The sequence below is a fragment of the Centroberyx gerrardi genome, chromosome 19 (assembly GCF_048128805.1).
Source record: "Centroberyx gerrardi isolate f3 chromosome 19, fCenGer3.hap1.cur.20231027, whole genome shotgun sequence".
Lineage (NCBI taxonomy): Eukaryota > Metazoa > Chordata > Actinopteri > Beryciformes > Berycidae > Centroberyx > Centroberyx gerrardi.
Genome location: NC_136015.1, coordinates 20,091,749 through 20,106,163, shown reverse-complemented (window position 1 = coordinate 20,106,163; position 14,415 = coordinate 20,091,749). Strand labels below are relative to the sequence as shown.

At 41.4% G+C, this 14,415-nt stretch overlaps 1 protein-coding gene, 1 long non-coding RNA gene and 3 other non-coding genes across 7 annotated transcripts; all 5 read left to right on the top strand.

Annotated features, from left to right (window-relative positions):
* Positions 1–2,697: 2,697 nt before the first annotated feature.
* LOC139908353 (uncharacterized) lies at positions 2,698–8,899 on the top strand. 3 transcript variants are annotated; one of them, XR_013507519.1, is made up of 7 exons: positions 2,698–2,804; positions 3,033–3,082; positions 3,271–3,382; positions 4,283–4,376; positions 5,021–5,106; positions 5,957–6,026; positions 6,861–8,899. It is a non-coding gene; the product is annotated as an uncharacterized LOC139908353 (long non-coding RNA). The 3 variants fall into 3 exon arrangements; XR_011784465.2 differs by lacking the exon at positions 5,957–6,026 and having other exon boundaries at positions 2,701–2,804; XR_011784464.2 differs by lacking the exons at positions 3,271–3,382; positions 5,957–6,026 and having other exon boundaries at positions 2,709–2,804.
* LOC139908398 (small nucleolar RNA SNORA9) lies at positions 3,265–3,399 on the top strand. The gene has a single exon (XR_011784469.1). It is a non-coding gene; the product is annotated as a small nucleolar RNA SNORA9 (small nucleolar RNA).
* Positions 4,793–4,927, top strand: LOC139908396 (small nucleolar RNA SNORA9). The gene has a single exon (XR_011784467.1). It is a non-coding gene; the product is annotated as a small nucleolar RNA SNORA9 (small nucleolar RNA).
* LOC139908397 (small nucleolar RNA SNORA9) lies at positions 6,077–6,211 on the top strand. The gene has a single exon (XR_011784468.1). It is a non-coding gene; the product is annotated as a small nucleolar RNA SNORA9 (small nucleolar RNA).
* An 894-nt stretch (positions 8,900–9,793) lies between the features above and the next one.
* rbm43 (RNA binding motif protein 43) lies at positions 9,794–13,910 on the top strand. The gene is made up of 4 exons (XM_071895073.2): positions 9,794–9,861; positions 10,386–10,591; positions 11,758–11,846; positions 11,991–13,910. Exons 2-4 carry the CDS (start codon positions 10,408–10,410, stop codon positions 13,179–13,181), a joined length of 1,464 nt encoding a protein of 487 aa, XP_071751174.2. The 5' UTR covers positions 9,794–9,861; positions 10,386–10,407; the 3' UTR covers positions 13,182–13,910.
* Positions 13,911–14,415: the final 505 nt, after the last annotated feature.

The following is a 14,415-nucleotide window of genomic DNA, read 5'->3' as shown; positions in this document are numbered from 1 at the left end:
TTATACTCAGATTACTCAATTATATAAAGCCTCTCAAATCGCGCCGTGGTTTCATAAGAGTTGCTGGGAGCCACTGTATGAACCAGTCGGAGCCTCAGTTGCCCCCCTCCTCTCTGTTTGTATCTCTGTCACTGCTGTGCAAGCCGGATAAAACCGCTGGCACGCATGGGACTGAAATACACATGCATGAAACATCAGGGTCACAGTCGGTCCAAATTCAAATCAAAATGTTAGCAGAAATTGCAGTTTATTTGCTAAAGATATGGCATTCATTTGTAGTTATTTGTTGATAAACTATAATCAGACTCCATCCATCCTCATGCTGCAGCTCTCCCATGGTGGTCAGCTGACAGGAGGGTGCAGCACACACACACACACACACACACACACACAAAGGCGTAATTCACACACCGGCCCTCTCTGGCCTACCGCTGCTTACATAACTCTCATAAAAAGCGAAGTCTTTCATTTCAGACAGAAACAAACCCGGCAGCCCCCTCGGTGTGTATCACCTTGAGCCAAACAAAGGGAGAGTATAAACGTAGTCAAAAGCTGGACTGGAGGTAAATGATATGACCTCAGGGTGTTCCCAACAAAACAAGGCTTAGGGTGGAAACCTGATGCGTAATTCTCAGCCGGTGATCCTAAGAGCATCACCGTCGAAACAAATCAAGAGCGCAGTGACGCCATTCGGAGCTGCCTTCACTGCACCGCTACCCAAAACTCCTTTAGGGCGGATTACAGCGCTTAATCTATCGTAGAGCGTTTTCTGTGATCGGGCCAATCCTCTGTCTGATACAAGTTTAATTGATCGGTCCGACCTCTCTGACATCAGCTTGATTAGGAGTCTCAAGGCCGCTGTTAAGCCCTCTGGCACAAACACTAGCTGTTACTTCATTGAGGGCTGTTATGAAATAAAACTCATTTTGGAAAAGCTTTTAAGTCACTGAACTGTTTCAAGAGCTTTACCCAGAAGCTGAAATATAATGATAGATGGAAAATCATTTCAAACAGTTTTTTTTCTGTTGCATGCTCATGCAGCAAAACAGACTTTGTCAAGATGAATCCACGGACATGGCTTCAAAATTGGATTATTCACAGAGATGAAATCACGATAAGTCTGCAGGTCGTTGTGCGGCAGAGATGGATATGATACTTCTGAGACGCTGGGTTTAAAGATAATCTGTATACGAGACACAGCTGGGTCATATTTTTAGCTGCAACAGAGCAGTCTGAGGTACAGTGTGTGCCATGATGAAATCTCTCTCCAGGCTCCACTGTTGTGTTTACAAAACTCACAAAGTTCCTTACAGTAAATTTCCCCAGTCAGCAGAGGAGCAGCTAGAACGACCTGTGTCTGTACAGATTCACTGAAGTCATCCAGGTAGTAAGATGTCCAAGAAAATAGAAACAAAATCCGCTGGACTTAAAATGAAGAGTTGAAGATGTTTCTCTACTCATCCGAGAGGCTTCAACTCTTCATTTTAAGTCTTGAATAAAGAAAAAAGACTTTTTGCACAGCTAAATGTTTTTGAGTGACAGGTGCATCGGACAAAAACCAAAAATAGATACTGAGAAAGAAATATATCTGCGACGTTTCGGTCAATAAGACCTAGTTTGCCTGATGAAGGTCTTATTGACCGAAATGTCGCATTAAAGTATCATGCAAGTGTAGACAGTGTGTGGGACTATATTTCTTTCTCAGTATTGTATTTGCCTGGGCATAAAACATCCAGTGTTTCCTTGCCAACGCAGATGTGGACGTTTAAACTCGGTGTGTCCGTCTCTACGCCAAACCATGTCAGCTGGGGAGAAACAAAGCTGAAATTGATGCTGGGTGTCTGGTGATGCTGCCGGTCACCAGCGACCGGCAGCCAAGCAGAGGTTCGCTCCTCTATGGCCTGTATTGTTGTGGAGCGATGAAGTCTGAGTCACCGACCACGAGTGTTCCTCCTCCGCAGAGCCGCCGACACCCACCAGCAACGACTGGCCATATCAAACACTGAGGAATGATGGACGGTGGCTGCAAAACACTTTTCAACTAACTGGATATAAATATACAAACTGTAAAGTAAAGCTGCATGTTAAAGGTTATTGTGCTTTTGACCTCAAGGCCCCTAAGAAGTTAGGTTAAGTAATTCTGTATCATCTTTTAAATCACTTCTCAAAATACATTTTTAATAGGTTTGCTGTTAAGCAATTAAAAAAAAAAGTAGCTTTTTTTAATTTTTATTCTTGTATTTATTTGTTTATTCTTTTAACCTATTTTCTCTTGAATGTGTTTCTCATTGTTATTTTTCCCTTTTTAATTTCACTTATTTTTATGCCTTAAAGCACTTTGTAAACTCTGTTTTTAGATAATTAATGTATAAATAAGGTCTATATACTACTACTACTACTACTGCTGCTAATTATCATATCATCATCATCATCATCATCATGTCCATATGACAGTACTCCAATTCCATTTAATACATACACAGTAGATAATGAATATATGAGAAGAGATTAATTAAAAAATAAGATACATGTTACATTATACGTTTTGTTTAGGAAAATGCTCTTAGGGAATAAACAAAGTGTCCAGTGTGATGGCAGACAGATGATCCTAAACACATCTGAGTTCAGTTCAGAGGCCGTGGAGCATCAGCTGGACTCTACTGCCCCCTGGTGGGTTTTTTTTTTTTTTTTTTTTTGGCCCCCTAGTGGTTCACACTGTCCGCAAACACACTTGACGTCATATCCGGTCACGCACCGTTCAGTTCAGCAGACGGCGCATTCATTCACCGCTTTGGAGCGAAGAGGTAAGTCAGTGAATATCTGTTTCCATCTAAGCTAAATGCTTAAACTCAAGAAGCATCTAACGTGGAGAAATAGTTGCACAGGTGTTGATCTGTGAGAAAGTTGCAATATTGTAAAAAAAAAAATGTTGTTTAGAGGGGTTAAAGTTAGCGAAACGTGGACGCTGCACCTGGATCAGGATCACATGCCTGTGTGAGATTTTTAACTGTCTGTTCGTTTATTTATTACAGACTGAAGGTGAAGGCAGTCAGTTGTGTGGCTGCAGGATCAGGATGGAAAGGTAAGATTGTTGTTTCTCTCAGTGTTTGGGGCTTTATTGTTGATTTTTTTCCCAGTCCATGTGAGGTTCTGCATTGTGAAAGAATACTGCAGTAATTCCTTTAGGTGATTACATTGTAACAAGCTTGTAAACTGTGAGATATGTGTGTGTTACATTGTATATTTCTGTTACATTGTAACGCGTTGCAGGCCTTTCCAGCGAGGCTCAGCCTGCGGTGGCTCTGTCCTTTCCTGCTGTGTCTGCTAGAGAGAGTTGGGGCTGTTTGAGGCCCTGCTGTGGCTCTTCATGGCAGGGTTATAGGTAAACCTCAGACACATGTGTTGGTCATGAAGTAAAGCAGGGAGGGGCAGCCATGTGGCAGGCAGGGAGGGCCCAGAGTCTGCAGGCTTTCAATCAACTGGGGAGCAGGAACTCGTCAGTGAAATCACCTGGGATCAGTTTTTCAAAACCTATTTTAAAGATGAACAGTGATCAGATTGGATTAAATCTGAAAATTGGGTATTTCAAAGCTGCTAAAAAGTCTGATCTTCAAGATTTGTCAAGCTTAATTTCTGCTTTCGCGTTTTTCGAAATACAAGGAGAAATCAGGATAGTTTTGATCCCACCCATCTGGAGGGCTGGATTTGAGGTTGATTTAGCAAAATGATAGGCCCTAGTTTTCACTGAATTGTGTTGCGACTGGTGAGGATTCATGATGGGGAAATCAGTCTCTGTGCCCTAAGTGCTCTTTTGAACCTTTTTCTTCTAAAATGTTCCTTGAGAGAAAGCAGTAAGCAGAGGAATGGGTGTTATTTTTTCACTGAATGAGATGTTGAGTTCTGCTGTATTTTTTGTAGTTGTGCAGATGGAGAACGAACATAACTCACACATGTAGTTTGTTCATGTCTTTTTTTTTTGGCCAAATATGCTGTAGCATTATTTGTCCAACTGATCAGAACTATCTGATCGTGTTTTGAAAACTGGCTCAAACCGGTGAGATCATTCTGGTTCTGGATTGCAAAAAAGGGGGATTTGATTATCCGGACAATTTTGATCCAGATGAAAAGTTTTTAAACCCGGGCCCTGCTGTAGTCTTGCTGCAGACTCTCAGACCTCCACAGCACATTATTGCCCCTCCCTGAAGTAAACCGTAGGCAAAATTGGTCTTTGGTTCTTTTTTCGGCCTTTTATCGCTCAACAGAGTGAAATATTCTTCCACAGGACCCAAGAGATGACGCCAAGTCTGGCCCGGCTCAGACCTCCTGACTGACATCTGATGCTGAAGTGGGAGTTTGACCACCAGGTGTGAAGTTAGGTGAGTTTTTGCCAAATAGGCTACTAGGATTTTTTACGAGATCATATTTCATGTCCACGTTTGGCCTCTAAATGGCTGCATGTGTCTGTATTTATTTACAACTCTTTTGCAATACCTCTACTTCTCATCACTACGTCTGCACATTGTTGCTAGATTGGGTCCAGACTACAAATTCAGACAACCTGTTGACCGAAATCCTATCTAGGACTGTTCAAACCTTCCCAGTTTGTGTTCTGGCGTAATTAGATGATGAAAGTTGCACTGAATAGAAAACTGCAATGTTGGTAATAGCTGCTTATAGAGTCAGTAAACTGCTTTATTCAGTGATGCGTTCCTGTGGCATATCCAACAGAAGTTTTCTACAGTCACGTGATGAATTGAATATTTGCTGTTTTAATTACAACATGGTGAGATGTGTGCAGGCCTTTCCAGCGAGGCTCAGCCTGCGGTGGCTCTGTCCTTTCCTGTTGTGTCTGCTAGAGAGAGCTGAGGCTGTTTGAGGCCCTGCTGTGGCTCTTCACGGCAGGGTTATAGGTAAACCTCAGACAATGTACTCTTAGGTTTCGTGCCAAACAAGATTGTTTTCCGTCTACTGCTCTAGTGTCGTTCAGTAGATCACCGACTGAAACTTCTTTCCTCTACAGCAGCAGAGAAACTCCTGACAGCCTCTGAGTCGTTTGACTGCTGTCGAATACAGAAGTCCGTCCCGTCAGCGGTCTGAAGCCATGAGGTTGGTTTGGATCATCACCAGTAGACTGTCTCTCCATGCAGGAAGCTCATCTACTCTTGTTACTCTGACGTTTTTTAATCGACATCTTATCACTCAAAACCTTTTCTGAATCGTTAATAGGTGTTTAACAATTCAATCCAGCTTCGATTTTGATTCTTTCAGCAAAGATTCAACGCATCATAAAATCTCAAATCGTGCCCATGATTTGATATTTTAATTTCAAAAGGTATAACTCTACAAATGTAACTTGTAAAAGGTAACTTAACTGATTCAGTCAGAAATAAGGTATAAGTTCAAAGCATTACATTTATTTTCAAGGCAAAACTTAAAGCTTCAAACGACAACAGCTCCGTGTGTCCTATAGTTTATTTTCAACAATTTCTTCACCCTTTCCACCTTCCATTTAGCTCTGCAGAACAGAGAGCTCACAAGACACCTTAATGCGATATTAATTGATATTAATCTATCCCAACTTGTCAAATCGATGCAGTTGGCTTTCCAACTTCAAATCAATGCGTTGTGAGTGACTTTCATGGGGTTTTGGGTAACATCAGACGAATCATGGCAGGGGTTAAAGGAATATGTTCACATACTGTGACGTTTATACAGTTGTCCTCCATCTGCAGAAATGGCTTATTAGTGTTCCTCATTGAAACCAACTGGCACCGCTTGCTTCAAGCTTGCAAATGGAAGGGCAGTTGTAAAAACTTGTCACCAAAATCACAAGTGTTAGACGAGTGTGAAGATAATTCCCTCAAGGCAATCTGCTCGAGATGGTCATGTGTTGTAATGGGAGTATTTTATTGACTGGGATCCATTTCTTATCTTGTCTTTTCTTTGTTCTCTGTAGGTTTCATCTGAGAGTCGGAGGACCAGTTCATCAGTTCTGAGTAAAATTACTCATGTATAAACTATGAGAGGTGTGTGTATGTGTGTGTTACATTGTATATTTCTGTTACATTGTAACACGTTGCAGGCCTTTCCAGCGAGGCTCAGCCTGAGGTGGCTCTGTCCTTTCCTGCTGTGTCTGCTAGAGAGACTTGGGGCTGTTTGAGGCCCTGCTGTGGCTCTTCATGGCAGGGTTATAGGTAAACCTCAGACACATGTGTTGGTCATGAAGTAAAGCAGGGAGGGGCAGCCATGTGGCAGGGAGGGCCCAGAGTCTGCAGGCTTTCAATCAACTGGAGAGCAGGAACTCGTCAGTGAAATCACCTGGGATCAGTTTTTCAAAACTTATTTTAAAGATGAACAGTGATCAGATTGGATTAAATCTGAAAATTGGGTATTTCAAAGCTGCTAAAAGAAAGTCTGATCTTCAAGATTTGTCAAGCTTAAATTCTGCTTTTGCGTTTTTCGGAATACAAGGAGAAATCAGGATAGTTTTGATGCCAAAAATCAGAATAATCTTGATCCCAGCCATCTGGAGGGCTGGATTTGAGGTTGATTTAGCAAAATGATAGGCCCTAGTTTTCACTGAATTGTGTTGCGACTGGTGAGGATTCATGGGGAAATCAGTCTCTGTGCCCTGAATGCTCTTTTGAACCTTTTTCTTCTAAAATGTTCCTTGAGAGAAAGCAGTAAGCAGAGGAATGGGAAGGGGTGTTATTTTTTCACTGAATGAGATGTTGAGTTCTGCTGTATTTAGTTTGATAATTCCCTCTAGGCAATCTGCTTGAGATGGTCATGTGTTGTAATGGGAGTATTTTATTGACTGGGATCCATTTCTTATGTTGTCTTTTCTTTGTTCTCTGTAGGTTTCATCTGAGAGTCGGAGGACCAGTTCATCGGTTCTGAGGAAAATTACGACCCATGTGTGGACTGGCCAAACCCTCCTGGATGATTCCCAGTTTGATTTACAATACGTTTTGAAAAGCTGGCTTTTGGGCACCAAGGCAAGATCCAGGTTGTTATCAGGGAACTAGATGACCTAGACTTGTACATCTGCTGAAAATCCTCTTTGTATTATAGTCATCGAATGTTGCCAAGAGGAAAAGTACACTACCAGTCAAAAGTTCGAGTACACCTGCTTGATCTGTCCTATCCTTTAAACCATATACACTTGTCTATAAACACTTAATATTCCATTATGTGATATGTGTACTAATATATAAGCAGATAATTGTAAGTGAATTGCATTCAAAAAGTTAATTTTTAAATGAAAATCTTGTAAATTCCAATGAAATATTCCCCCAAATCAAGGGGATTTCATTCTGAAGCGTCTGAAATGTGTATAATGCAGAGTTAGGCCTAAATATATTTGTTTTAGTGTTTTTGTTAAATGCTGTCTGAGTTACCTAGCCTCACCAATTATTGGTAACAGGTGTGGTATAAATACAAGTAGCATAGGTACAACTGTTAATTCCTGATTGTAAGGGAGCAGAAAATGGCAAAATACCATCAGTTAAGCAAAGAAAAAAGACGTTCTATAGTTACTTTAAGAAAGGAAGGTCAATCTTTACGACAGATTGCAAAAACTTTGCAAGTGTCTGTATCGGCCGTGACCAAGACCATCAAACGGGTTGAAGAGAACGGCACTATAGAGGACCGGCCGCGGTCAGGCAGGCCGAAGGCGACTTCAAAATCTGATAACAAGTTCATTCGAGTCACGAGTCTGCGAAACCGGCGGCTGACTGCCCCAGAAATACAAGCTCAGCTGAACGCCAGCAGAAGCACCAGTGTGTCAACGTCGACTGTTCAGAGGAGGCTGCGTGAAGCCGGCCTCGCTGGAAGAGCCGCCGCGAAGAAAACGATAACAGTGCAGAACGAGGAGGGCCAAGAGACTCAGAAACTGGACATTTCAACAGTGGAAGTCAGTCTTGTTGACCAATGAGTCAGAATTAGAAATGTTTGGGTCCAACCGCTGAGTATTTGTGAAACACAGGGTGACCGTGTGAGTCCTGCATGTGGGGTTCCCACTGTTGAATCCATGATTGTCTCAACGAGAGTCGTGTCATACCATCAGGATTACGGCTAGTTGGGCAGTCCTTCATTTTTCAGCAAAGATAAAGACCCAAAACACAGTCAGAGTTGTGCGAGATCTACGTGGCGAGGAAGGGAAGTGAAGGACAAGTCAAAATAATGACCTAAATCAAACCTCAATCCAGTAGAACTTGTATGGGACGAACTGGACAGAAGACTGCAAAAATGTCCTACATCATGTTTGGTGATTACTTGCCTCAGGTTTGTGAGGCTGTTATTGAGGCAAAAGGCGTCTATTTTGAGGAATCCCAAGATGTAGAGACAATTTTCAATTTTCTTGAACATCGTTGATGCTCCTTGTGTTTTGTTGTGTATAGGCTATTGTAACGTGCTTTCATTTTAAAGTATTTACAGAAGCTTGTGTAAAACATGGTCAATTATGAAAAAATAACACTTAAGCTGAAAAAGCTTGTATTGTTGAGATCCATGTGAAATGTTAAAATAAACCTAATCCTAAATGCATTTACTGCAGTGATGATCTGACTGGCACTAGAGAAACTTACACTGCACAACCATACTACCATATCATGGAATTGTGTGTGTATATACAGATTTATATATGCTTTTTCCCCACACACACATTTTGTAGTATGAAATGAAACCCTTCATACTAACATGTACAGGCACATTTTATTGCACTGGGTCTATTTGATGGTGTTTTACCTCAGGCACATGAAAGATGTAATACTGCCAAAGAGCCACGGGAGGGCGCTAGAGCCCCACGATCTCCTTCACCTCCACTGCCCGGGTGTTTTATTGATGCTGTGAACTGCAATAAATTATTAAATGGTCATTTACATGTTAGGTTGAGTAACCTTCTATATGTGATGTCATTTTTGTTTTAAATGGTTATAAATCCCAGGGAATCATTTCATTAGTGGCACAGCGCGGGCTTTACACAGCTGGCTGCAGTGAAGCAGAGTTGTAATTAGTTTAATTCTCAGTCAATCTAATATCTTTGCAATTAAATGTCTGTGATTTAGTATTAGATTTAGTCATATGACGTGATTGTGACATTCCCCACATTTAATTCGTCGCTCTTTATTATTCTGAATGCTCTTGTACCTTTTTTTTTCTTTTTTTTTTTTTTTTTAATATTCTTTGTAGCCCACCACTCCCCTACTTTACATACGGTGTTTTACCCTCTGTGCATTTTCTATGAGAACATCAAGAAACCTTAAACTTCTGTCAAGTTATCAAGGCAAGTCAACAGTATCAACTTTTCAAGACTACACGTCGGACAGGTACATTTTGTATTTAAAAAAATAAAATAGAATCCTGTCATACTGATAACAGATTTGCATTTGAAAAAAGTATTCTGTCTATCCATATCGAGCAGTCACTCGATCAGTCAACCAATTCATTGATCGATCAGTCCATCTAGGTCATTCATCACTATTGCTCCATTTGTATATCCATACTTAAATTGATACAGTAGATGGATGGTGATTGATAAATGGAGAGAATGACAAATCACTATCAGCGCCTCCTGACCCTTTTTGCACTTCAGATTTTTTGTTGCGGACAGAAAGCCACCACAGACTAAAAACTCTGTTGGGGAAAAAAAAGCACAAACATGTCAAGAAGAAATTTAATTTTTTAGGTTAAGGTGAAAACTTTGATCACGTTATGATCATGAAAAGTCATGAAGTTTCCCGTCAGGCTGAACAGAGCAGTCCTGCAGCGCTTAACATTCACTTTCGGTTTTATCCTTTACACCGATAAGACTATGGGAGTCAAACCAGGAAAGAAAAAATCAAGCAAGTAGGCTATTAAGTAAGTTACATATCCTAACTGAGACTTTGGCTATGATTTTGCTTCTATTATAAACTTATATCTGTATGAAGGTGTAATGGAAACCTACGGATTCTGCTTTAACTCTAAACTGTTTTGTGCGTGGGATAATTCATATTAGAACAAAACTTTTGCTTTACTCAATAGTAGTATTTCATATCTCTAAACCGTTTCGAACTGATATCACTGCTTTCATTACTGAGGCTATAATTTTAAATTGCTTTTAAATTGAATACAAATGGTGCGTTTGGGTACGAGCAGCAACTTGTTTATAAAATCTAAAACGGGATACTTTCACTTTCGATAACTTTCGACTGTGAGCTTCAGATTCGTGCAAAAAGTAGACTACTAGGATCCCATATAATAATAATAATAATACGTTTTAGGATACTCCAGATGTGCAGCAAATCTACAATATGTAATATCCTACAGGAATATATATATATATCTGATGAAGAAATGCCATAAAACACAAAACTTTACTGTGTGTTTACTCTCGCTGTCAGTGCTCCCGACACCAACGTGACTATGGAGAATCAGGGATGCAGGATCGAGGTTTCTGGAGTCCCAGATGTTTTCCCGGCTGACAGGACGGTCGATAAACTGCTCATTCATTTCCTGCGGCCCCGGCACGGAGGAGGAGAGGTGCTCCGGGTGCTGTACCCGTCCCGCCGGCCCGGACAGGCCTTCGTCATATTTGAGGAGCCGGAGGGTGAGTCATGGAGCAAATAACTCACTTTGTACAGATGTAGTGGTGAACAAACAGCTGATAAACGACCATCAAAATATACAAATATACAAAAAGTAATTATATTTTCAGGAAAGCATTGATTCATGTTTTTATTTTTTTCCACACACCTCTAAAGGGGCTTTAAGTAATCTGTGGCCTTTATCGACCTCTATTGGTGACCAGCATGAATTGCAACAACAGATCTCCTACACAAGTCTCTGAGTGACTAGTTGACACAAACAGTAAAATCACATTTCCACAATAGAGCTGAGTAAAGGCTGCTTCACGCTTCATGCTTCATGCACCTTGGTGTTCATGCTTCCCACGCGACTGACAACTTTAGTGGCGCTGGAGGAAAACTCAGCTCTCCCACGTCCCCCAAAAACGAAACATAACTCCACTGTAATCAGCTAGTAGTTCCAGTTCCTCTTGTTCAGTCGATCCTTGTCCCAAAACAGTCTGAGTCACTGTTCCCTATCAACCCCCTGCAGATATATTACGCTCATTTTGTGTTATGGGGCAGTACAAATTAGTGCTGAAACGATTAGTCGAAAATTAAATTGATTATAATTTTGATAATCACTTAATCGTTTTAGTCATTTATCAAGTGAAAATACCAAACATTGTCTGGGTACAGCTTCACAAATGTGCTGCATTTCTGTTTCATATCATTAGAAAATGAAAACTTTGGGGTTTTTTTGGCTGCTGGTCAGACTGAGGAAGAAATTTTAAGAATCACTTTGAGCTCTGGTAACTTGAGATGGGCATTTGTCATTATCTTTGACATTTTATAGACTAAATGATTAATCGATGAATCAAAAAAAATAATAAATAGATGAATCAATAATAAAAATAATTGTTAGTTGCAGCCCTAGTTACTTATTGCCCCTTTTAAAGGCCCTGCCAGACCCTATCAGTTTAATACTACTTACTATGATATATTCTGTGAATTGACATGACATTCAACAATTTAAAAGTTGTGTAAGTTGAGTATAGATGGGTTTACCCTCCACTACATCCCTGGTTGAGCTTTATCCAATAGAGATTCTGTCTTACAAGCTTGGCCATCTGAACAGAGGATAAATGGATCAAAGTGATTGGTGTTAACTTGTACACAGATCCTAACATCAGTGTGTTTCCTCCCACAGTCGCTGCTCGCATCTTACAGAGATCTCATGTGTTGGAGGTGGATAACCGACAATTTCCTTTAACAGTTAAAGCAGCTGACAGTCCAAAGGTAATTGTACATTGGTGCAATTATACTTATCCAAAATGATCTTTGGTCTGATTAATCAGTTACTCATAAGAATTGTGTGTGTGTGTGTGTGTGTGCTTGCTGTCTTTGTGTCTCTCTCTGCTGGTTTGTGTTTGTTTGTTTTAGTCTCAGGTGGATTTACCAGTGGAGGCAACTCTACATTTGAGCAAATTCCTCGATAAGGCAGAGGTGCATCGACTCCTCGGCTCTCATGGCTTTGTGGTGACCGAGCAGCACAAAGATCAGGTGCGTGTCAAGGGTTCGTTCACGAAGCTCAGAGCTGTGAAGGCCCGTCTGGAGGCGCTGCTCAACTCACAGACCCAGACTCGGATTCTCTCCTCTGGAGCCGTACCCAAAAACTACACCAACGGCAGCTCGAGGCCGGACGGTAGCAGACGCCGCTTTGTATCTCAAGACGAGCTTTCATTTGCGTCTCCATCTTCCCCCACCAGCTCCTCGTCGAGGGCGTCAGGCTCTCCGGAGTATGGAGCTCCTCAGTCTCCGAGACGAAACCTCCTCCCCTCTGCCAGGTCCAGAGGCGAGTCCTTCACCGCTGACGCAGATGTGCTGAATTATGCCCAGTGCTTCAGGAAAAAGGACATCGATGTCATCCTAGACAGCCATAAAGTTGAACTGGAGGTGTTAGACTTGGCCCCCGGTTTAACCAATGTCACCTTATTGGGGAAGAGCGCAAATAATGCCATGGGGAAACTGCAGAGCATTCTGAATGATCTCGATAAAACACTACGCACACAGGAAATCACTCTGGCGGACATCGATCATAACAGGCAGGTGGATCTCGCTAAAAGAATTCAGAAATACAAAGATATTTATGGTTTAGTGCTCATCAGTCAGGTGAATGGGACAGTTCGCCTCATAGGGCCATCCGCTGACAGCTACGAGTTAAAGCAGAGGCTTTTGGGGAAGACGGTCGACCAGCCGGCATTCGAACGGACGGGAAGGACAATGGGCAGAGGCCCCAAGTGGAGGAGTAGCTCCATGTCCAAAATCAAAACAAAGGACGGCGCAGAAAGAGCTCCTCCTGCTGGTGCCAGAGGTTACTCTCCGTCCAGGTACCGGGATGATAAAGGGGAAGGTGCTGAAGCTGAGCAGGGAGCTGGAGCTCGTCCGAAACAAGGCAAAGCTCTTGGGAGACGAAGCTTCTCTGAGTCCCGTGGAAAAGTCTCGGTAGAAAAGGCTGAAGACCAGAGGCTTGTGAAGGAAAACAAACAGGCTCCTAGATCACTGAAGAAATTCCTGCAAAGCATAAGCCCAAAAGAAATAAAGCAGAAGCTAAAGAAAAGTCCAAAAAAGTGAAGAGTGAGTCTTAATTGTCCATGAAGGTAAACAGCACTGGAACATGCCTTGTTTACATTTATTACATTTATATATTTCTTGATCATCTAGTGTGTCAAATAAAGTTACGGTTGAATATGTAATGACATGCCGTTCTTCACTGCCCTAAGGTTGAATATTTATTTAAAATTCAGAGCTTTTAAACAGATGCCGATTGTTTGAGTATACAATTTTGATCGTTGAGTCAGATGGATGAATGTAAATGTGGTGCAATATTCTCACTTTGATTCTGCCGTTGTACTCCACTGATGTTTTAGTGATTATACTCAGCAATAACCTTTACAAGACATGACTAATCAAACAAAAGATTATATCACATCCCCTCCTTCCATATATCCCTTTTCTCTTTTTCTCTAAAGTTTTACATCCTTGACTGAAATAAAAAAACAAAACAATCCTTTCTACCTCTCTTCTCTCTCCTATGACTCACCCTTGCACTCCTTACTGCCTGTAATGTCAGAAACTGGAAATTTAAGCACAATATACTACTGTTGCACTCATTGTAAGTCACTCTGGATTTGAGCATCAGCTAAATGCCTAAAATGTATTTGTAACATATGCAAGTGGAAAAATGGATTTGTTGTACATGGCCTTTAAACAAGCACTACATTAACAATAAAACATAAACAAATCACTGGGTGATTTCAATAGTGTCCGGTGAGGATTTTTGGGTGTTAATTAAATGGGATAATGAGGATTCTGGCTCTTTTTTTTTTTTTTTAATATCTCCACATATATCTCATGTTCTTCCTGTTACTTTGCATCAGAAGGCATTTTAAGTCTACTTTAATGCCAGGAAAATTCTGTTTTAATACTGTTTCTGTAACACCTGAATGCAGCATCTAGATGGAGACAGAAACAGATGGGAGAGGAAGTGCGAGCTGCCCCCCCCCCCCCCCCCCCCCCTTCAAAGGAAGTGATGTCGCTGTCTGGTGAACTCATGCTGAGAGAGGAAGTGATGATGGCCGATTAGGATCAGTGAAGAACCAGCGCAGTGTAGTTACAGTAAGACTTCTAAGACAATAGCCAACGCTATTCAGTGTATATTTGAGTGGATACGGTCGTCATGGAAACGAGAGCATAGGTGGAGCAAGTTTGTGGTATCAGTACATCGCACAGGAAAGCGCTTTAGACATTTTAGATTACCACCCGTGAAAATAACCTGCCTGATGCTCTAGGGAGGTTTTTGTCAAAC